The sequence below is a fragment of the Anarrhichthys ocellatus genome, unplaced genomic scaffold (assembly GCF_004355925.1).
Source record: "Anarrhichthys ocellatus isolate YVR2014 unplaced genomic scaffold, GSC_Weel_1.0 scaffold6, whole genome shotgun sequence".
In the NCBI taxonomy this organism is placed as follows: Eukaryota; Metazoa; Chordata; class Actinopteri; order Perciformes; family Anarhichadidae; genus Anarrhichthys; species Anarrhichthys ocellatus.
Window position 1 is genome coordinate 13546509 of NW_022280036.1, and position 23128 is coordinate 13569636.

At 42.1% G+C, this 23128-nt stretch overlaps 1 protein-coding gene across 1 annotated transcript in view; it reads right to left on the reverse strand.

The window, feature by feature from the left end:
- Positions 1 to 1795: 1795 nt before the first annotated feature.
- Positions 1796 to 23128, reverse strand: part of LOC116382925 (protein diaphanous homolog 3) — a 158360-nt gene continuing 137027 nt past the window's right edge. The window contains exon 26 of the mRNA XM_031846369.1: positions 1796 to 3389. Coding sequence (XP_031702229.1) covers positions 3019 to 3389 — 371 coding nt within the window. The 3' untranslated portion in view covers positions 1796 to 3018. The remainder of the gene's footprint in view (positions 3390 to 23128) is intronic.

The window sequence follows — 23128 nt, forward strand, 5'->3', positions numbered from 1 at the left end:
CCTAATTAACATTGTACTACTCATGTGTGTCTGTGCCAGTTAAGAAAGCCAAAGTTTTTGTAAATTACAGAACAGTGCACAAAAAAGTAGGATGGATAAAATGCTTAATTTATTCATTCTGAATTCTGGTGTGTTGTTAATGTATGTAAATCAGAAGAATGTTTACAGCACATTAATTAACTTGTATTAATAACATTGCATGTCCTCAGAAACAATGTTGGACAAAGAAGAATACCCACGTACAGAATATCATAGATCAAAATAACATTCGGGAAACTTAAAAAAAGGACCTCAGCGACACAGAAACTGAGATAATCCTCCGTGGCATTGGAAAGAAAAAGAAAAAACAAAACAACACAAATGAACTCTCTTCTGAGGCAGAGGCAGCAGCTTTACAAAAACAAAAAGCTGACTTATCAAAGACGGTGACTGTCCTTCTCAGAGAACCATGAAAAACCCTTAAAATAAAGTGGTTTGAATACTGTTCCAGAAACAGCAGACTGCGGCCAGCTAAAGCTGAATCAAGCTGAATCGAGGCCACTGGAGGAGCAACAACAAGTGCACCGCTGAGTGCATCACCGGGCAGGTGTTTGTCTCTGGCACCGCTCCAGATGGGGACAGTTGTGTCTCTCTCAGTGGTGAAGATATTCACCATCTGACAGGCTACAGCAAGCGAACCTTGTCAGATAGCGGGTTAACTGGTCGGCGGTTAACTCTCTCTCTCTCTGTAACTCTCAATTCTGTCTACAGTATAACCACATTATATGGGGATTTTTGGATTACAGTTTTCAGATGTTTTAAAGGAAGCATATGTGTAGCACAGTGCCTTTTTTTAATGAATTGTTTAACTCATAAAAGCGAGTGGTAAAAGTTAACAGAGCACTATACAAAGGTCATTCACAGGCTGAAACCAGCAACCATGGTCCACCGATATGTGCACATCTTTACAAAAGAGACATGTAGTAACACGCAGTTCTCTCTCGGCAGCAGATTGTCCAATTATGATGGAATGAGGACATTTACATCAAACTGACCCTCACAGCAGAAAGTGGGGGAACGCAATATTTGCTGCGTTCCAAATCGCATACTTCTTATTTATAGTACGTACTGCAGCTGCCCTTACAAAGTATGCACTGTTGCATGCCAGCATCCGTGGGACATTCTCATAATATTGCACCTCAAACTTTGACTCTCTTGCTCATATATCCTCTGCGATCGTGGGTCAGAATAGACAGAAAAGCCTCCTGGCTCGCATTCTGCTAAATGCCATCGGATGCAGTAGTGATACTGCATTTGACATACCATGTATTGGGACATAATACATCTTTATCTGGCATACTACATAGTATGGTGGCATTAGAACGTACAGAACATGAATTGAAAACTTGGGGGGAAAAAAAGAAGAGTGAATCATCCTTTGGGAGAATTTGGGCACAGATGATCTGAGCCCCTTGGGCCTCCAGAGTGTCGGTCTTTAGCTCTTTTCATCTGGCAAGTGCTGCAAATTCATTCCCAAAGTAATTACAAGCATATACAACTCAAGGCTGAATATTGAAGTCCTACTTGTTGCTAATCAAGCCGATTACTTGATCAATGCAAATATTTCAGGATAGCTGTTGTGAGGATGTTTCTGCTCACGAACTTGGTAAATAAAATAAACGCTAAGAGCCACACAGACATGGGAATGTATAATATCAGTCAGATGTTTGAAAACTTTGTTAATGATAAAAAAAGACGACACAACATTTTTATTGTTTTATTTTATTGTAAATGTTTCTATAAAAATGAGTGAATACAACAAATATGCTCATGATACGAGTAATCTTGGGGAGATAGGAGACGGAAGGCAGCATCAATTGTGGTTAGCTTGAGGGTGGATGAACTTTCTCGTTGCTTTTGTGCCACATTTTGAACAATAATACTCTCGGATAGTGTTCCCATTCTGCAGACTTGTTCTCACTGTGTACACATGTTCTCACTGCCAGTGACATAGAAACAAAGCAGTCTAGTACAACCAAAATCAACTTGTCGATGACATCCAATTGCTGTTATATCTTGCAAGTACAATCCTATTTAATAACTTGTATGTATTGGTCCTTTGTGTATATATATATATATATATATATTTGTAGTTTTATAGAACGCAGATAACTTTATTTATTTTTTCTTGAATACAAACAATTAGATTAATACTTTGAATATAAAAGACACCCCATCACAGGAATGGAAAAGACTCAGACACAAAATAATGAAATACAGAAAGTAATAAATGCAGATGTAAGCTTAAGCTCTTAATTGTAACATGAATATGAAAATAACTGAAAACTAAAATGCAGGTAGGACAAGATAATATGATAACGGTGTAAATAAATGACACAGCAAAGGTAATGATAAGAAATGCCAATGTGTAAAAGAATTCTCATTTAATCTTTGTATAAAATTGGATACTACCAGATTACAAAGAACGTGCTCAACTACATCACATCTTGTACTTTCAGAGAAAAACTGATACATTCCAATTCTTAGGAATATATAAATATATAAATGATTTGAATGTTTTTTGGCAGTGCACTTTACAGGATCAGGTAGAGACTGCTGAATCTATTTGGGCTGCTTTTTTCACTTTTGAACTGTAATGTTTGACACAAATATGCTTAAGTATAACCATTTATTTTAAAATATATTATCTATTTCGTGAAGAAACCTCTGAGGACATTATGTGGGCGAAGGTGTGACCAACTGTCCTCTACCTACTTGAATTCTCTTTTAGGATTTATACAAATTTAAGCAAATGTAAAAAATCCTTGTTTGGTTATTTAGCGTTAAGACTTGTAATTTAATTGCCCTTCATGCCTCGCAATTCTTTCAGAACGTTGTCTTACTGACTACATTTTCTGCTTGTTTACAAAAGCGGAGAAGCGAAATCTTTTTGGTCACATTCAGAGTGCGTTAATGTGTGTGTGGGCGCAAACATACTGTATGCTGTGTGTCCTTTCAGAGACAATGTGAAGACGAACCTCACAAGGCCCTGAGTCTGGCCAGCAGAGCCTCGAGATCAGACTCTCCCTTGGTGCTACAGTCGCTGAAGGCAGCACCAGCGGACGACGTCTGGAAGGCCGGAGGCTCTGCTTCAAGCTGCATCTCTTTCTCAGGCGGCTTAACCGTCTCTCTCTCCACCACCCTCTCCCTGTCCAGCCAGCGGCTGTGGCCCGGGGTGTTCTTGTACCTGCGGCTCGACTCCGAACACGCAGCAGCCTTGGCCCGGGCTGCTGATGGATGGCCCTCAGACTCGTTATGGGCCTCCTTGGCAGGGGGAGCTTTCACCACCGCTGAACCTAAATTTATATTCTGCCGAGAGCGAGACCTTTGTAAAGGTGGCTTGTTGTTTTCTGTGAGGAAAAAAAAAAACAACAAAAAAAAACAGAGACAAAAGCAGTGAGCACAACTGTGAGCATGAGGGAGGAGAGCGAGAAGAAGCGACTCCTTTAAGTAAATGAAAGCAAGGGGTTAATGAGATTACAGACTGAATTAGAAAAAAGAAAAAACAAGCAGCGGAATACAACAGGAAGTCATTCTGCAGCAAATAAAAATTGTTTTATACATACAGGTACATGGGTTAAAATCAAACAGTCAACCTTGTGGTTAAAGGACGACCCGCTGAGCCACGGACACCCCACATACAGAAAGCATTAGGAAACAATGACGAAGCACTCGTGCATATGCACAACAAAGCAAAGGTACACATAACCACATGAGCTCACTGTGCACACCGTTAGTCAGAATGAATACACACAAACACACGCCTTGGAAGTGAATGCGGCGTATACAAACGCTGATGAGGAAACGTTTCCTGCAGCAGACTGTGGCAAGCAGCAAGCTCAATATGATGAAATGGATATGGCTGATCAACCGTTACAGAAACTCAATAACATTGCGCGTCTCCTTTTTCCAATCTCCCAGTCTCTTTCCCTTTTCTCTTACATGACACCCTCTCGCCCGGCCCCACCTCCCCCGATTCCCCCATTATCATCCATTCTCCTTCCCCCATTCTTCATCTCAGCTCTCTGCTCCTACAGTAGTCCTCTTCATCTTTCTTATTTCTCTCACCTACCCCCCCAGCCCGCCTGCCTAGCCCCCCCCTGCCCGCCGCCCTCTCCTCTCCTCTGGTTTTCCGACTTAAAGCACACCCCCACACAGTCAGTGGAGCACAGTGATGGCCAGATCAGACCTGTGTTCTGAATTATAATCCCTCTGAGTAGATCTTAGACTTCATCATCAGTATGTGTGCTGGAAGGAGAGGGTGAATCCATATTCATGTGACCTTGAGCGTGAGGCTGAGAGGAGTGACGCGGGGAAAGACATCACCGCATTTAAAATTTCCTGAGCCTGAAACGTCTGGCAAACAGGAGTCAAACACATCAGAGCAGAACAGAGCGACCCGCTCTGTCAGCCAATCGGTAATGAGTTTGGAGCGTGGCCAGTCAGTCATGACAGTGTGTTTTATGGGCCACGCTGACGAATGACAAGGAACGTCCCTGAACACAACCTCTGACAAATAAATAAGGATAAAGGGAGGAAAGAGAGCAGACAAGAAGGAACCGACTGCAAAATTAAGCAAAGAAATCCAACGATCTCACACACACACACACACACACACACACACACACACACACACACACACGTTCGGCAAACAAGAGGCAGTGGGGGATTTTAAAAGGATGAAATGAGTAGAGTGTGTTGCCTTCTTGCTGTGACTGAACAGTTACCACAGCTGCAAATGCAAGTCTCCTCTCATTATCTCACCCTCTTTTGCTCTCTCTTACTGTTGTTGCAGTCTCAATCTTAAAAAGATGACAATTATTCCCCCACTGTCGATCCGGTGCTCCCCGATCCCATCCGGTTCCTCTCTCCTCCCTCTTAAAACCTGTCATCTACACCTCCCCCCCCCCCTCCCTGTGTGTGTGTGTCTTTGTGCTTGGATCAGTCCAATATCTCACAAGCACACATTTCCTTTACAAATAACACACTCTCAGTTTCTGATGTTGAGAAAATGATCAAATGTGTTATCAGCAATTTACATTTTAATATCTTGTTTACACTTCTATCGAATTCTTTAACTGATGTTAATATCTTGTTTACACTTCTGTCGAATTTTTTAACTGAAGCCATCGCTGTCTTCTTGGAGAGAAAGAAAGAGAACATGCTGGCGGGTATTATCAGACATCAGTTAATGTCAAAATTCAAACATCAGCACCTTGTTTATTTTAGCATTTATTACCACATTTTTACTTTTTTCTAATCGGCGTGAACCTATCAATCCACACTCAAAAAAGAGATTAAAAACCCCACACTTCAATATAAGCTTCTGTTAAAAAGTGCGATTCTTTTCCTAACAGACCGCTGACCCTTTAGTGGGGAACCTGATCAAAGAGTCGGGCGGTTCGGTTTCTTCACACTCCCGCCTGTGACACCTAGCTGCCCCTTCCTTTGAAGCCTCGCTAGCTTCTCAGTGTACGCCTTCATCTCAGGTGTAAAACACATCTGAGAGATGTAAAGCATGTCTCTTCCCGCAGGTTGTACTCCTTTAACCAACAACTGACACTGGTTCTTTAGGAGAACGAGTCAAGTGGAATTCGAAGACAAAACCGTCGCCTTTTATTGAAAACATGCTGTGATGGTGGGGCTGCGCATTTATCCCTCTGACACAGTTAGACACAGACTTAGATACCGGATAAGCAATGAGATACAACAAATCATCACACTGAGAGTTACTGCATTTCAATTCTGCTTAAACTTGGCTTTCAATTGCATATAAATGAAAGTTTTTGAATTTAGACTGGCATTAACTTATTTAAAAACACTAACAAGTACAAAAAAAACCTAAAATGATATCAACTGCCACACTGTCAGTAGTAAAAAGAGTACTACAACTATGTAGCATTGCAATCAAACAATATTGTTAAACTCACAATGGGAAGTCAAAAAATTATTGAAATTGATGCAGCAGAACCAGAGATAACTCAAATTCCAAGCCTTCCTTTTCTTTGGCGCCTACATTACCCACAATTCCACTTGACCGCAGGCTGTTTGGTCGGAGAATTGGGTGTGTTGTGCTAATAGCGGCTAACCTCGCCTCTAGCATCAAGCAGAAATGAACTAACTCCACACCCCCAGATTCTAAAGACTCAGGTGACATCACTTGAGGCAATTTATCGGATTCCGCAGCGCCACTAAAGACTTTATACAACTTTTTCACAAAGAAGTAGCACTCCCCAAGACCTGTTAATGACCCTTGATGTATGACATGGGTTCTCCGTTAACAATAGGCAGGGACAAAAAGGGCAACATTTTGGACAGTCGCCAAAGGGATGCATTTTTCACTTAAATGTTGACATCTGGACATTGTTTATCGCCATTTCAGGGTCACTTTCATCCATTTAAATTGAACACTTTAACAACACCAAATGTGTGCATGTCCTTGTAAACAAAATAGCTTCTTGCTTCAGTTATTTCCTTTGACCAGGAGGAGTTAGGGGCGAGTAGGGTTAGTTGGCATTGCAAGCTTTGCTGTTAGCTTGCCTCGGGTTGACTGCTCCTGCAGGCATGTTTCCAACAGCACTTTATTGTTCCTGCAGCACGTCGTTCTCTTCAAAGAGCAAGTTGGGGAAGGCAATGTAAAGGTTACACGGTTTTGATGCGTTTTGCATGCTGCATTTCTTTTGTCAGCATTTGGGTAGTGTAGCACACGGTGGATTCTTTTTACCTCCCCCAATAGAACCTGATCAATTTGGACATTTTTGATCTGTGCAGTGATGTCGTAACTTCTTGCACTCTTGTATCGATTTTCCAAAACGTTGCAGTTGATCTTCACACCGCGCCGCGATAGTCTATTGGAAAACCTTCCCTGTCCAATATTAGAAACGAGTGAGAGGTTTTATTCCATCTGCACATAGCAGCAAAAAGGAGTTCACATTTCCTCATGTAAATCCATTTATACTTGCTGCTTCAAATGATACAGATGAGCTTTTACTCATCTCTCTCCTCCTCCTCTGCTCTCTTGAAGTCGGGAGAAGTTAGAAGGCAGACAGCCTCAGCAGAGAGACAGAAAGTCAAGTCTAGACTGCAGCAGTGTTTGCCTGTCTTTTTCTTTCCTGACTGTTAAAGCCAAACCACCTGCCACCATTGAGGTGACAATGAACTCATCTCCACGAGGAGCTGTTAAGAGGCCGGAGAGAAACAGTCAACACGTAAAAAAAAAAAAAAAAAGCCTGAAGATTGGTATTTTCTGTATGTCTGTTAAAACATGAACACATTGCGATTCTGCTAAACTGCAGTCTATCACAGTCCTCAGTCTGCCGCCACCCTTAACTTTGCTGGGAGACAGACTGGAAAAGGCAAACACTTGAAAAAAATATTGATAAAAGAGCTGGCAGGCTGAGTTTGTTGTGTCTCTCACAGCTTTGCTGTAAAATGTGTCTTTAAACTGTAAGTCTCACAGCCCTCAGCCTTTTAACCGGTTACTGTCACTGGTTCTGTTGCAGCATGAGACAAGTCAAATCTCAAACAAAGCAGACTAATGTCCGCTCTGACTGGTTTGAGAATGTCATCAGGAACTTCAAGATGGAACCATGGTGGTTTATTAAATGTCTGATAGGGTGGCATTTTGTAGGAATGTAAAAGGCCCTGTCCAATACTGTTTGAGTGTTTCTATTTTTTTTTTCCAATCTGCAAATAGCTGCAGAGAGGAATTCACATTTTCTTCTCGTCAGATCATTTGGTCCACTTGCATTTGCCGCTGCTAATACAGATGCAGATGAGCCTCTCCTCTCATCTTCCACTCCCTCCCCGTCTCTCCGTTCTTATGAAGTTTGCAGTATTTGATCACTTTAAGAAGAGAGTAGTCATGCAGACTCAGAAAAATATAGAGAGTGAAGTGCCTTTTTTTTTTTTTTCCTCTAACTCTGTGCGCAGTGATTGACACAACAAGTTGAAGTTAGCGAGATCAAACACACACTTCCACAGCCGCCATAAAACCACAACACAGCTAGCTGGCGTGGCAGTTTCCTGCATGTTCTGTCTAACGATGACTATGTGCCCTGTTTTATTTTTGTTGCATCCATAAGTGGAGCATCTGGGGCCAGTTTACTGCACATGGAAATATATGGAACAAAAAAATCTATTTTGTGCCAAAGTTTTAAACTAGAAATATAATCAATGATTATTTCAATCATTGACTAAACCATCGCTTATTTGCTTAGATTATTCCTTTATTCTAGAAAATAGAGAGCAATCCTTCGCACGAGTTTCCAAGGCTGTACTTGACATTGATATTATTTTTGTCCGATTTAATAGAAAAATAAAAAAACAGTGAGCAAATCCTCATATTCGAGAAGCTATTCAGTCATTGGTGCCAAGCATGATCGCTTTAAGAGTCTGGCCTGCAGTCGATTTTTCCACTTAGGGCTGCAACTCTCCCAACTTCCTCCCCTCTAATAGATGGCTGTACATCACCACTGAGGTCAGATGCAAAACAACCTCATCATACTTTTTTTTTTTGTGAGTGTAAAACTGTGTATATACTGCGCTGTGAGCTACTATTATTGAATGCGTTTGTACATACAGAAAGGAGACGTGCAGAGGATTGAAAAAGTATGGTGTCAGAAATGTGCGGAGGCTCCAATGTCCCCCTGTGAGCGTTTTAAAAAGGTAAAAGGTTAGCAGACAGCTTGTTAGCTTGCCTGTGTGCATTAGGCTGGCTGTAATTAAAGATCATTCATTACCTGGCAACACACCAGTCATTGAAGGTTTGTCCCTTGCTTGTTCGTCATAGTTAACAGTGTGTGTGTGTGTGTGTGTGTGTGTGCGGAGCGGTCTGCCTAGCGTCTCTGTCACATGGAAAAACAGCACGCTGGATTAACAAAAAGGATGAGAGGCAGCGAGCAATGAAAGGAGAGTGGAAGGAGGGCAACAGTGGGAGAAATGGGATGATGATGAGGGAGAATGACGACAAGGATGGGCAGAATAAAAAGCCTCAGGACAATGATTTGGAGGCAATGATTGTGATTTGGACTCGACCGAAATAGAGTATGAAAAAGAGAGGGCGCAATAAGGAGACAGAGGAAGAGAAATTAAAGGAGGTGTGGGAATGGATTGTTGAAAGAGCCCTACAACAATCCCCGTGGGTAATGTGAAAACCAGCGCCGTTATAGGTAAGTGAAGCCTGTCCTGCTCTTATGCATATCAACGTGTTTTTGCTTTGTTGAGCTGTGATTTGACCCCCTCCTCCGTCTCTCCTCTCCCATAGTTAACAACCCCGAATATCTTTGTAAATGCAGAAGAATGGCTCATGTTGTTAGCAGAAAAGCAACATCATCTGGAAGCCTTTTAGGTGCATGTGTGACGGTGTGTATTCATGACTGGGTTTGGATTTATGTTTGTCCTCTATTGTATGAATTTATTCTCCCACAACAATATCAGCCTCCACATGGCATTTTACTTTTTTTTTTTTTTTGGGGGGGGGGGGGTTGGTTAAGCTAATCAATCAGTGGATCAACAAAAAGTGAAGCAACGTCTTATCAATAAAAAAAATAAAAATAAAAATGTTTTTTTCCTGTTTTATATTGTTCTGAATTGAATATATTTGGATTTTGGACTGTTGGAAATAAATAAACAATTTGATGTTAACACAATGGGCTCTGTGAATGATTATTAGATTAATAATAGTAGACAGATTAATTGATAATGAAAATAATCATTAGCTGCAGCCCGAGGCGCATGGAACTACATCTTATCAAGCCTGACAGAAGTGCATATCTTCAGTTAGTGACAGTGATGATCAGTCGAAAGAGAGAACATTGTTGGCCCTTCACAATCCCCACTGTGGTATGATGCTGCTCATGTGTTTTTGAGTACAGCTTACACAAGCGGAGAGACTTAGTTGTTTAATAATGTTGGGAGACAAAAGTACAGTCTGTTATTTCAAGTGTAAAACTGACCACAAATACAATGGTGACACACATCCTTGGAAGTAATCTATGAACATGTGCATGGAGCCTGGATAAGAATCGGACTGGTTCAAAAGAGAGAGTGGGGGCGGTTTCTTGACATTTATAGGTCAACCTCTATGACTCACCTACAAACAAATCCATGGCGATCATAAACATTATTTGACTGGACGTGGCAACGGTCTGCGCACAGGGACAAATGTGCACACAAGGGACACACTCGTAAAGACATGTCAACACATATCGTCCGCCACGCTTATACGGACATGATTGAGTCATATTAAAATCAAGTGTACATGACAAAGTGAGCAGGGAGGGGCCAGGAGTGTTGGGGTGGTTTACTGTTTAAAACCAAAAAAAGGCCAATGTGGAGGATATGAAAGGGCTGAGCTGGATGTCCCTCAAGTGTTCTGGCCCTCGGTGTGAACCCCAGCCACTGTGGGAGCAGCCAAGCGTGACATCGCGTTAACACGCCTTGGTGCTTCCAACAATGCCTCAAAAGCGAGCCTGGTCCTACTGTCACTAGGAGGGCTACCACACACACACACACACACACACACACACACACACACACACACACACACACACACACACACACACGTCTCAAACTGCAGAGGATGCTCTATTGAGAAGATGATTAAAGTAAACAATACCAAGCTTCTGTTTTTATGGACCACATCCTTCACCCTCTCCACTGTCGGATGCCGGCGACGTGATGTTTTTTTCGGAGACATCACACGTCAAAAAACATAGCTGTCAAATTCAGTCTAGTGGCCTGTTCAGGGGGCGACTCGTTTGACGGACAGCCATCTTCAATGAACTTAATATACTGTGGACACAAATAGTGCACAGCTGAATGCACTGTGATTACGAAACTCAGACATCTCCAATGTCAGAGCAAACTAGCATTATCATTATAGTGTAACGGCTGCTAAATGTTTACCATGCACACACCAGAGATGATGACACTCCTGCACTGTGCTTTCGGAGGAAAAGAAATTTAAAAGTTAAATTAATAGTTTTTAACAGCTTAGAAATAGCATCTCCCAGAAATAATGACTTTCCCCGCTTTCAACTGCACTGCCACACGGTAACATAACTCTGAAAGAGGGGGGGGAAGCAACACCATGTTAAGTGTTGTAAATTATCCATCTCAAGCAAGTTTTACATCCCTACTAGTTGTTAAAATGCATTCATGTATTAATGAACCTGCTGTACCAGGTCATGGTCAGCGATTATAGAAAATATGCAATCTGTAACAAATAGGGTAAAAGATGCAAAAAAAAAAGAAAGAAAGAAGATGCATGATCTTTTACAGTATAAACAAATCTGTCCACTTGTATTGCAAAGAGGAAATACACCTGGCAGATGGTTGTAGCAGCCCGGGCTCTTAGTCCTGCTTTACTCTAATTATACCTACATGCAGGGTAATGGACTGAGAATGTTTCCTCGTACAGGGACAGCATCACTTCCTGGGGTCTCTGTCTCTTTTCTCTTTGCCTCTGTCTCCCACACACACACACAAACACAGCGAGACAGCCTGACAGACACACACACCACTGAGTGGAAGGAAACACACAAACACACACACACACACACACACACAGTCCTTTTCTAAACGCATTGGCTATTTCATTGATACAGGTGTACAGCCAGTGTACTCTGCTGCCTCTGGCATGAATTAAACATGTCTTGGTTCCAGGCTCTGCTACCTGTTGTTGTTTGTGTGGTTACTGCTGGTAAATATCCCCAGCAGCCGTAGTCTAATGCATATGTATTTCCCCTCGGTGGCTTCACACTAACTAAGGGTTTCTATCAGCCGCTCTCTCCAGCAGTGTACACCTGTCACACTGGGAGAGTAGAATATTGATCCTTCACACGCCTCCAGACACGAAGCTCCCATGCACTCGCAAATGCGTCCGCGAACAGACACAAACACAGAAGAAGCACACATTTCTCGGTTAGCTTCCAATCAGTCTGTAACACGGATTAATGAACTGGTGGACTGAGGAGAAGTTTATATGATGGATGAGGAGCATAAACGATACACTCCTGTGTGCTGTACACACACGGACTGCAGTGGTTTATGGAGAGACTGCAAAAGTCATCTGTATCCATAACACATGTTCAGCACCCCCCATGAGTTTTCTGATAAGTTCCTTGGAGATCAAAAAGAGATGTGCTTAACTTTGGAACAAAACATGGTTACAATTCCACATGAAAATTTCATGTTTTTACATTGCTGGTGTTTTTCTTTCACCGGTTTTCACTTGCCAACATCCAGGTAGGAAGTATAACCAGCAGTCCACCCACTCCCTCAGGAGAGCATTGGGATCAGGTGTGAGAAGAGACCCACCTGGAGCTGATCTCCTCATCAGGGAGGGGAACCAATGTGAAGCAGGGAAGCTGATCAGAGAGGACATGCTGAGAGAGGAGTGCAGTCGCTTCTCCCCAAGAGCTCCAGGGTGGGAGACAGTTGAAACCGATAAGTTGGCTAGCTGCCCGGCTGAAAGAGTTTATTTTTTCTAGTTTTGTGAAAGAGCTTTGGACTCAGTTTTTTGTGTTACATGGAGTTTGTTTGATTAAAGAACCTGAAAAACTGCAGCACTGACTCTGACTCAATTGCTGTGCTACCACTATTTTCCGTGTCCACCGTACAATCCAGTTACAATATATTAAATATGATTTATTGTCATATATTCAATTATATACAAGTAGGGATTGGTATTGAACCTCAATACTAATCTGGTAAAGACTTTAATGTGTCCAAGTATAGAAAAAGTCAGGTGCGGAAAGCGGGCATTGAATGTCTGGGTGGATTCTTAATCTTGTTTTTTATTGGCTGCTCATTTAAATATAAAATTGTATCAATGTCTGCCGTCTTTTATTTAGGCGAAGTTCTTCTACTGCGACTTGTGTTCAGACAAGATTGACTATTTAAGAGGTTTGGCTTCTTTTGTGTATGAAATGTTGGTATTTCTCAATGTAAAATATGATTTAAAAAACAAAAGCTTCACTTTGGTATCATTACTAAAACTCGGATATTCATGAATGATCTTTATACGAGTGTTTGTTTAGTGTATTGAGGCAGTGTTCAACTCTTCACACTTACAATGCAACACAAGATTGAATCACCCACCACTGTCCTGACATCAAAAGGTGATTCAATATTTCAAACTCCAATTGAAGACTTCCATTCTTTTTCTCTTTTGTAGTCTCTCGGAGGCGTTTCTTTTTTTGCCATTGTTTTTGCTGCCAGCTGAGGGCTCGTGTTTAACACTCAGGCCGACTCTGACAGCTCTCAATATGCAGGGCCAGCACTGCCAAACAGACTTATGAATTCCAAACAGCCCGGAGTCATGCTCCATATTTCATTGAAGTTGAATATTTAAAAAGATCAACCCACTCAAAACCCTATAAAACCTATCGTTCTGGGGCCTTGTGTCCTAAAAATAAAATCGCATCTGCCATATCGCATTACAGACAGCCACATCAGCCTCCATCTCTTAACCATTTCCCTCTCTCTGTTCCCTTCTCTCCCTGACAAAACCCATCTGGTAACCAGCCTGTCTCCATCAACACAGGTTTTGCTTTCTCTCTTTCAAACAACTGCAAAACTTCTTCCTGCCTCCTTTATCCCATCCGCTTCCCTTTTCTCCCTTACTGTCTGGAACTCACAATTTCTTCCCTTTATTGGTAAAGTATCACCCCTGAGCTGTCCATCAAACTCATCTCTTCTCAGGGAATCACACAGACCACCAGGTAGAAAAGATAGTTCTCCATTTCCTTCCTACAGCACAATGAAACCTGGTTTCTTATTTTTTAAAAGTGAGCAAAGCAAAGCACAATATTTGACCAGATGTAGCCGAATTAATGAGACCGACTGCAATACCGCCTGCTGCTGACAGTCAGATCAAAGCGATCTGCTCTCCAATTAAACAAAAACTGGTCTGGTCCAAATCTAAGAAACAGACAGCGAGGCAAGATGGACTTATACTTGTAGAGCGCTTTTCCAGTCATGCAAAGCACCTTAACACTACATGTCATCATTCACCCATTAACACCCATTCATACACTGATGGGCAACTTGGGGTTAAGTGTCTTGCCCAAGGACACATCAACATGTACTAGCGGAGCCGGGGATCGAATTGCCGATCCTCTGATTGAAGGACGACCCTGCTCTACCACTGAGCCGGTCGGCCACACCCTCACTATGCCCATAGCAGCCCCTTTGTTATGCTTTGGTTATAAAATAACAATAGCGTAATCAAGTGTTAAGCATTCATTTGTCTAGATATTTATTATGTCATTAGCCGAACTCGAAGGAAATGAAGAGACATTTATTTGCCTGAGAGTGCGTTAAGTGAAGCGAAAATGGTGAGATTTGATCAAGAGCGCATAGCACACAACGTCACCAGCGATTGCTTGAACAAACAATGATTTAGCAAAGCATATCAGACTATTTTCATATTTTGACTCTATACTGTAAAACGGATATTTAGGAAATTGCTTGACAGACTGGTGGAGTTTTAACAGCATCCACTTCCAGTAAAGTATTTGAGTACAACACAAAGCAGAATTACTGATACTCAAAAACTAATCTCTATAAACTCATTTTGTATTCACGTGTAGAGTCTGTAGGCAACGGGGAAAAGAGTTTGGCATCCGCAGCTTTCTGCAATATTGGCCGAAATGCAATATCGGAACCTACCGGTTATAATCTGACCATGATTGAGCTTTTCATTTTTTAAATTTCAAGTTGCTAATCCGACTGTAAACAACGAGCAGCGATGGAAAAGGAAGTCTTGGCTCGGCTCTCCACTGGCAATGGAACCCCAGAAATGCAGCTCCTCGCCTCAAGTGGCTTGTCTGTTGTCAGACCGACAGCTGACGGGTTCAGAGATTACATACACGAGTATTGTTCTTTAGTTAATATTCACCCATGTTAAAGAAATATTAAGAAATGTTATTGCTATTATAATAAAATAATTGACTCTTTCATACAGGAAATGTTACAAAACTTTGATAAAAAAGAAAAGTAGTAAAGAACAAATGTACTTGTTTTATACACAGACTGTGCATTACTAGTGAAACAATGTCAGTGTTGTACCTCATTTTAACCACATTATATTGACTGTATGTATTGCGTGGTGATGGAATTTAAAATCTAAATAATCAAACATGTAGGTTAACATGGCAACAGTTACGAGGACTCCAGCCTGATAAAGACAACAGAACAAGGTCCTTTATAATTTATCTACCGACTGAAATTAACAATATGTTAATTTTACGCTTCCACTTGATTTCAGATATAATCTTTGATGAATAAACATGACACACACATGCAGAAGCCTGTGGGCAGGAGCGTGTGCATACCACCCACCAGTTGGCAGGAAAAAAATGAGATCAAATCAACCCATACCAGAACAAATATTGAGAGACAGACAACGCATCGGGCCAAGATTGTGTAATACGGGGGTGATGGTGTCATGAAATACATTACTAAATACCATCAACATAAAGTTTGTAAAATTTTACATTGGGTGCTGCTTAGGGTGGCGAGGGTGAGAAGTGGACTACAGTATGACCAGATAACTTAAAACTAAGGCGGGCCGTCTAGAAGTCTCTTTGTCCGACAGCCTGACGACGAATAAACAAACGCATATCCCGGCTGCAGGCATGACCATCATCAAGGGAGAAAATACAGCAGGTGGTCAAAGAGCAGCAGAGAATAGAGAGCATGTGTATGGGGAGATTAGCATGCAGCTGCTTCAAAGTAAATGCTTCCCCAGACTTGACAGTGGCGTTTGCTGTGGAACATAAGTGAACTCGTTACATGGACACAAATTTAGATTTTCTGGCTTCGCTAACTAGAAAAGACAGTCAGCATGCGGTGAGTCCACATCCCGGCTTCTGAACAAGCCATCAGAAAACCTCTGGGTCACGTGACAGGGCGCTACATGTTTTTGCCACCCACACACTAACAACGTGCCAGCATCACGTCGACATCACCGTCTCCTCCTATTCAGCAGCTCCACTCTGAGTCATCAGTAAAAATAAAAAAAGAAAGCAAAATTCCAAAATTCACATGGCACCACCACGGTGCTTTTGGGGGGGGGGGGGTAGTATTGCTACGCTCTCCTGCAACCATTGGCGCTCACCGACATATCAGTGCAATTAGAATCATGGCTTTGTCCCAGTGAAGGTCAGCTAGTAACACTCAGAGAAACAGAACGAGAGAGAGAGAGAGATTGAGACAGAGAGAGAAAGAGAGAGTGAGACAGAGAGAGACAGAGTGAGAGAGAGAGACATTGAGAGAGAGAGAGACACAGAGAGAGAGAGACACAGAGAGAGACAGACAGAGATAGAGACAGAAAGAGAGAAATTAAGTGACAGGGCAGGCTGAGTTCAGCTCAGCCTCTGTCCAGGGGCCTCTTCCTCTTCCTCTCATACAGGCCTGGCAATTAAAAATACATGCATCAATGGGCTAAGCAACTCTCTGAAGTACGTACAATGATACATTTACACCTTGTAAATGGACATAGCCATTCAGCACGGTATGTGCCGCTTTCATATTCCAATGCACTTAGAACTGATGGGTGGCCAGCCTTGTTCAATTCAACGAACCTCGAATCAATGCAGCAGACAAATCACGCGGTTGAATAGGAGGTTCAGGGGGATGCATTAATCGCCTCAAAAAGGTATGGATCTTCCCAAAGAAAGCTGTAGTTCATCACACAACATGAGTCCTCTGCAAGACAGACATCATCAGTAGGCCAGGACAGTGGTGTTGATGAGATTGGACCGTATTGATTTTAATCTATACAGGGCCGAACAGAGACGTGTGCCCTCTCCAGATGAGGAAACGCATTTTAAATAGTGAAGCTCCATTTTGTGGCCAGCTGTTAGCAAACACCCAAGGGAGGACTTTCAAGCTGAATGGGACATGTAGCAGTGACCTGTGTGTGTGTGTGTGTGTGTGTGTGTGTGTGAGAGAGGGTGCAAGGTAGCTGTGTAATTGTAGGCAATAAATGATTATCATAGTGAACTTTCAAGTGGGTCCAAAGATCCCATCACTGGTATAGTACATGCATGTAATATCAGTTTATGAATTGATGGTTTAGCACCAAAGCATCCTTAACAGATCTGGCCTGAGGGAGAGTGCAGTGCTTTACTGTAAGTGTGTCATCCATCTCATTCTTTCTGAGAGCTCCCATGGGGCCCGTAGCGATCCATGCTCCCCTCAGATGTTCTATGTCTCACCCAGAGAGTCGATGGCCGTGTGGACAATGTAATGGGTTGATATTGTAAATGGCTGGCAGAGGATCACTGCCAAAAGGGCCGCAACACATTGAAAGCTTTGACTAAGAGAAAGAGAGAGAGACTTGGAGTAAAATGTGCACCCATCCATCCCCCGACTACATCAACAATCAGAGAACCACAAAAAGTCCCGCTGACAAAGCACTTTCCTTACACAGAAGTAAATTGTTTTGCTAGTTCAGTGCTCATGTTAGCCTTGACCTACAGAAACACGCGGAGCAGACGTGGAACAGAAAGTGTTGAGGGTAATTTACTTCTTTGTACGTGCATGCTTGAAACCCACATCCACAGCTTTCTTACTGACACAAGACCTTGAGAGAAATCAAAGTGAACACATGGGTGTTTCTTCACACACACACACACACACACACACACACACACACACACACACACACACACACACACACGGGGTGTCACGATTCACCAACTGGAATCGATGTGCTGGGCTTAATGTCCAAGATACAGCTGCATTGATTCAAACTGCTTGAATCAGGGCAAAGCTGGGAGGGAATCAATGCGGGCATTTCTGTATCAGAAAAGCCTGATATGACAGACATTTCTTTAATAAAAAAAAAAAGAAAAAAGCAGCTAATAATGTCTTTCACTTTGTGTTTCCCTTTCTTGTATCTGACAGTCTTGTCAGCTCAGTGAAAGTTCAGATCATGTGTTGACCGCCGCTTGCTCTTAAGAGGAAGAGGGAAAAAAACAACAACTTTGCACTCTGCTGCCACACACGACTTTTATTTTGTCAATCCCGAGAAAGACAAACGTTGAATATTTATGATTAAGTTGCAGAAACCTGATTGATCTGTGGCTACTCGTGAACTATCCATGTAACATTACATGAAGCATTAACATAACCCCATAACAGATGCCGTGAGACCGTGTCGGAGACGCATAATTCCTTCACCGGCAAAAGATATGAAAATGTTGCTCTGTGCTCCGATACAGAAACAGCTCTGTCTGTAATTGTATGAATTCAGGTATGAATCAAATTGTGTTGAATCTTCTTTGCTTTCAACGAAATATTTCACTCTTCGTCTTGATGTGAATCGAATATACTGTGAGAACAAGAGACAGCCCTGTATTTTAAACTTACACAGTTGTGCTGTGTGTTCAGCACAATGAGACGTACAAAATAGTGTTTGTTTTCTTTAATCAGCCAATGAAAAGAACAATGGCTCAGTGGGAGACATCAGAGCATACAGGAGCGCCTGCGGCACAATCCTACTTGTAATTATCACAACACCAATCAGCAAACACACGCAAGACAAACACGGGAACAAAGAAGAAATCGAGGGAGGAAACAAACAAGTAAATAACTTCAGAGGACAAGACAATGCACCGTGACAGCATGTAGCACCCTGTGTCTGCGAACAATCAGAGAGGCTTTTGGTGCCGTTGCTGTTGCTATCATTGATCAGACAGGAGATATTAAAAAAAAAAAAAAAAAAAAAAGGGGGGAGGCACGGCTGTGGAGGAACGCATGTGTGTCTTCCGACTGCTTTGGAAAGTTAGTTAAATGACACTTTTACTTTTAGCTATAGCTGCCTCATTAGGATTTAGCAAAGTAGTCTAGCCAGGAAGCACACTTAAATGTTCACCAAAAACAAAAATAATAATAATCATATCGTAACACCACCACCAACAAACTCAGAAAAACATAACCCTTTATACACCCACTGAGAAAACCCCCCCAAAAAAAAGCAATTCATTTTTTGTTTTTATGGCGAGAAATGTGTTTTGCATAAGTAAAGGCACAAACGAAATAATGACTAGTGCAACATCTGAATGAGAGCACAGGAAAGGGGCGTGAAGCAAGTCATTTATTACTTAAGCACCGGCCCAGCCTTGGCTTGGTAAAAACAACATGTCACTTTGTAAAATGGAACAACAGACCTCTGCAGAAGCAATTATGCAGAAACGCACAGGGATTCAACCGGTTGCACTTCTGCTTTTCAGATGGAGAGAGCAGATATTCCATAAGTTCTAACAAGCAACAGGCGCTTAATGAAAAAAAACAACCCAAAAACTAGTGCAAATGTAATTGATCCTAAATGTTGTTTCAAAACCGCTTTTGTTTGTTATCAAAAGCTTGTCAGGTTTAACTATATTGAACAGTTTTTCACCTCGCTGTGACGGAAATGATCATGCCGTGCTAATCAACTCATTTGATTGTTGGGTAGATAACATGTTCATCCAGTTGAGACAACTACTTCATCAAGACTTTGCCATTCCCTTACCCTGCACACTCGATGAGCCGGTGGGCACGTTTCCATTCAACTGTCAAGTGAATTTTAAGCAAACTTTTGAAACGTCGCACAACAGGGATTAGACACATTTCCATCAACCAGTTTGGAGCAAGCGTCGTTCTGTCAGAAGTTTCCGGTACAGGCTAAGCTTTATGCATCCAAAACATGTCGCATTGGCTTTATAACCCACTATGAGAGAAAAATGAAGAGAGCTATTCCGGAATCTCTCTTTTCAGCTGGTATTGGCCATGTTTCAAAATGTCCGAAGACAAAGAGAAACTGTATTATTCGGCAAAGGCATTTCCATATCCCATTTAGCAACTCTTTCTTTTGAAAAAGGCAAGAAACACCTCAAGTGAGTGAAAATAATTGAGCAAATTTTGCCGTTTCCATACAGCTTGTACACCATCAATATAATATACACAATATACAGGCTTTCTTCTGAAGAGTCTCGTTTTCTGTAGGTTAATTCAAATCAATCCATTCTCTGACACCAGCAGATACAACTAATCACAATGTATTACAGAAAAAAACAGCAAGATCTTTGCCAACAACCTTCCCACCCACACATGCAGATGCAGTAAACAGAAGGTACGGAATACAGTAAAAGTGAGTAATGTAGAGAAAGCGTGGCAGCCGAGAGAGCGAGCACACTGGGTACTGTAATGGCAAGAGTCAGAACACAGTATAGGCACAACTTGGCCTGAAACATGGCTCGTAATACGTCCATGACTGCAATTACAGAAGTCACTTCGGTGATGCTATAGGCTTTAGCTCTGGGCATGCACAAATCCCATTTTGCTTGCCCTGATTTCATATCTGCCAAACCACTTGGCAAGGAGGCCGAGCTTACATTGTTATTGGAATTGCTCGAGTCGACATAATCAGACATCTCTAAACCCAGAAGGGAGATAACAGGAGAAGAACCAGCTTACACATCCGGTAAGAACCTATGGTGTTATCCTGGTGTACAGCGCGCACACACACACACACACACACACACACACACACACACACACACACACACACACACACACACACACACACACACACACACTTAGCACTGGTCTGGAACAATAATCTTGTTCAGCTGCAGCAGATAGATGTATGATGATTAAAAAACATTAGCGACTGTTTTAGTTTGGCTACTACAGGTTCTTATACTGATGATAATAATGCCAGATTCATCAGAATGGCAAAGTGTTTGATAAGAAAGGTTTCATTTTCAGAGGCACACCTTTTGCCAATAAGCATATTAAAGACAGGGACATATTTTGGGGGGGGGGGGGCTGGACCATGTTGCATACTGTCTTTAAAAACACAATCTCAAGAAAGGCTGGGACTGGAGAGTTGTGCATAGTTAAAAGTGCAGTTACTTATGAACACTTTTTTTGTGGTAAACCATTGTTCATTATACAGAATGTTCTAATTAAGGGGAACTAATTAAGGGGAACTCGTGCACAAATAATATATATATATATTGTAATTCTAATAGTCAAGTAAACAAGAAAGTTAATCACTATTTTGTCAGGCATGCATCTCTACTGGAATGAGATGGGCATGCCATACATTTTTTAAATGTGCAATCTAAGCGTTCATGCTATCTATGTGAGCAAAGATTAGCAGGTTAGCTAGCAGGTAAGCTTGCCTCTGGCTTCACTTGTATGCATCAGACCGAGCGGCATGGCGCTGGCAAACAGTACATTATTTCCTGTGATGTGTGTGAAAAATGTACAGAGACAAGCATTTATAAACCACAAACAATGTCCATTGAATGGCTTTTTGCTCTGCAGAGATTCCACTGGGGAAAATGTTATTGAATAACGCTAATATATGGATCATATTGGATATAGTGAGTGGGACACTGCCAATGTGGATGCAGGCTGACTGCTAATTTCCAAATTTCACTGTGCATCAATGACTTAAGTCAGAAGACAAAATGACAGGAGAAGATTATGAAATGATTCAAGCCCTGATCCCGTTTTTTGAATGCAGACCATGTCTTGAATGAATATGATGTTGGATGCTTTTCAAATTACATCTCTCCCTTTCTCCCTCTGTCTCTAATTAAAGGATTAGCCACAAATGTTTATTTCTGAATGGAACTGGGAGGAAATCTCCATGGTCTGACTGACTGCTCGGCTGAGGCGTATGCTGCCTGACAAACAGGTATGGGAACACACAGACCAGTGCAATCAACACACAGACGCCCACTGGAGCAGGCTGCTGTGTGGTGCTGGATGGTGACTACTAATGGTTGATAGCTATAGGTTACTGGAGGAGAAGGAAGAGAGCGCTGATCTTTGTAGAGCTCATGTGTTTTCCACTCAGCATGTACACAGCCACCGCTGTGTGTAACACACAGAGGATACAGAGAGCTGTAGCAAAAAGCCAAAGAAAAAAAAAATAGAGAGAGCTTAGGAAGCCTTATTTCTCTTCCATCGTCAACACCAACCTCCTATGCGGGAGGCATCATTACATACATATGAATGTAATGATGCGTTCATTTTTGCACACGTTCACACACCTACTATATACATCGATCGGGCGGTTCGTCGCCCCAACAGGAACAAGACACATAGTGCCTAGTGCACAGCTGTAGCTTATGAATCCTTGATACCCGGCTACCTGGATCTCATTACCTGATTACATGGCCTGTTGGAAAACAGCTGTACACATGTAGTATTAGGAAGATGGCCCCAAGGCACAGACGGGCATATACACAGACAAAGATCGTGCTAATGTCTCCTCCTCTGAGGCTCCCGGTTCAAAATACCGGTGGCATTTCAAACAGGGCTGTGACAAATCTCGACAACATCTCCCTTGTTACTACTACTCCTCCTCTCTCCTCTCCTCACCCACTTTCTGTCAGGCAGAAAGGGTTTCAGTGGCGAACGGACAAAGCACCTTTGTGGCAGGGGGCTGTGGGATCGTGTTTGGCCTTTGTATATACTGAACAAGGAGCAGAACATTGAGTCTTCATCTTCTGTCTGCTTGACTGTGGATGTAACTAAGGATCTGGTTGTACAATCGATTGTTTACTGTCAAAACTGATGAATCTTAGAGTCCCAACAGTTGTGATTTTGATTGCGGCCTAACAACTGATGTTTTAAGACGTGAATCAAAATGAAGTGACAACTGTAACTGGCTAATTAAATTGGGTTTATCGCCATCTCTTACTGGTGACGGTGTAAAAGAGGAAGGCATACAGCATGTACAAAAGGAAACCATGACACCGTGGGGCGTAGAAAGAGAGAGCAAGAAGACACAATGAGGATGAAATGAACAAGCAGAAAGGGAAAGCAGGGTTGTATGAGTGATGGAAACAGACGACTGGAAGAGGAAAGGGTGCACAGCCAGAAAAGGCGCAGGGAAGGAGAACAGCAGAGTGGGATTTATTTTCACCTGTCAACAGCACTTAAGGCCATAAACACATACAAAAGCTTGAGCCTCCGGGGCATTGGGACAATATTAGTCTGAGAGTGTGTGTTTGTGTGTGATGGATGATTCTTCACATTTATGTAGTTTGTTATCAAGAGCGTTGACCACGTC